Consider the following 1,790-nt stretch of genomic DNA (forward strand, 5'->3'; position numbering starts at 1 on the left):
CAGCGGCACGGGCGCTGCTTGGCCTCGCCTAGAAGCGAGACAGAGGCTGTGAGAGAGACCACCTGAGAGCAGGCACGGCGCGCCGCTCGGTCTCGTCTCCTTTGGCGCCGTCATCGGGGCGGTCGAGCATTGGGGGCTGGGCGAGCGCGTGCGCGCGCTGCTGCTGGCAGCAAACAGCGCCCAGCAGCAGCAGGAGGCGAGGGCCTCTGCGAGGGCGTCCGCAGCGGAGGGCGAGGCGCGCGGGGGCGATGTCAGCGCGAGTACCGAGTGATTAAACTCCGCGCGGATGAAAGTCGTGTACGGGGTGGCTGAGCCCTCTAGCTCTTCCGATAGCCCTAAAATAGAGGGCCCACAGCGTCCCCCCCTCCCCCCGGGTTCGAACTGGCAGCCACTCGCACCAAGAAAGGGCGCTGGCACGCAGCCGCCACGAGAGGAAGCGAGAGATGTACTCACATGGGCGAGTGGTGACCTATGTACGGGTGTGCCTGTGTGTTGCCCAATGCAGGTGGGGGTCAGTTTTGCAGGCCTGTCAACTCGAACCCAAGAAGAGCTGGAGGCGGTGAAGAGCATGCCAGAGCTTGGCCATTTGAGTGGCGAAGACTTTGAGGGCTACTGCGCCGGCTGGCTCGAGCAGGGGCACCGCCCTGAGGTCTCTGCCTGGGCGTCGGTTCGGCGCATCGACATTGTCACCTTTGCTGAGTCCATGGATTCAGAAGCCCGATGCTTCAACCCGACATTGCCGTCCGCTTTGTCATGCGCGGCTTCGGTGTTCCCACTCATGTGAACCTCGAGGCGAAGACGCACGGCGATGTTATTCTGCTCCGAGCCAATTCATCCTTGCCGCGAGGGACGGGACCGTTGGTCTCTCTAAGACTCTGGTATTCGTGCGCGTTGTCTGCCTTTTCGCAGGCGACGTACATTGGCAAGGCGGACGACGATACCTTTGTGCACTTGCCGAGCATTTCTCGCCAGCTCCAAGCTCTCTCACCCGACGCGCCAACGTACTGGGGCGAATTTGAGTGCTATCACTGGAACACGACGCGGCAGACGCCGACTTGGTTCTGCGTCGATGTTCCGCGTCGCGCTGGAAGCTGTCGGATGAACCAGCAGGTGCTAGGACCCTTTGCCTTTGCAAAGGGCGCCCTGAACTTTCTGAGCCAGAGTCTTGCTCGGCACCTGGTCCGCAGTAAACTAGCAGCCCACAGTGCATCCGCAGCCATTCGCACCTTTGCCGAATATGAGCAGACTACGCGCGGGCGCGAGTGCGGCCACTGCCTGCCTTTCGAGGATGTGTGGACAGGGGCTGCGATCGCGCGCCTGACAGAGCTGCCACGCTTGCGCCTGGTCTCGTCGCCCCCCACCAGTGCTATCGTCCACTTGAAGGACAAGGCCAGCGCGAAAGAGTTTGAAGCCCTGTCGCACGTCGCATCAAGGAGGAGCCACTGCGATGCAGCCACCATCAACACCTTTTCCATGTGCACTATCCACCCCGCACGCACCTGTGGCGGGGCTGAGCAGCAATTTTGCAGAGGCACCCCTCAGCATCCCCTGCGTGGCTCTTGCCCGGGTATGGGCCATGGCGTTAGCGGAATCGACCACCAGCCCCCAAAGATCGCTTTTCTCTGACACCAAAACGCACCCCACTATCGCTACTAGTGCCGCGCCTCCCCCGTCGCAGCCGCCCTCCCCACCGCCGCCCTCGTCTCCGCCCTCGCCGCCGCCGCCCTAACACCCGCCGTCGCTGGGGCCTCCGTCGCCGCCACCCTCGCCGCCGCCGCCCGCCCCGCCGC

General features: G+C 63.9%; 1 protein-coding gene across 1 annotated transcript in view; it reads left to right on the forward strand.

The window, feature by feature from the left end:
- EMIHUDRAFT_226281 (hypothetical protein) overlaps window positions 1-271 on the forward strand; it is a gene marked incomplete at both ends in the record, with an annotated part of 3,450 nt that extends 3,179 nt beyond the window's left edge. The window contains one exon of the mRNA XM_005788890.1: window positions 73-271. Coding sequence (XP_005788947.1) covers window positions 73-271 — 199 coding nt within the window. The remainder of the gene's footprint in view (window positions 1-72) is intronic.
- Between the last annotated feature and the right edge of the window lie 1,519 nt (window positions 272-1,790).

The sequence above is a fragment of the Emiliania huxleyi genome (genome assembly GCF_000372725.1).
Source record: "Emiliania huxleyi CCMP1516 chromosome Unknown EMIHUscaffold_131, whole genome shotgun sequence".
NCBI classification, from domain to species: Eukaryota; Haptophyta; order Isochrysidales; family Noelaerhabdaceae; genus Emiliania; species Emiliania huxleyi.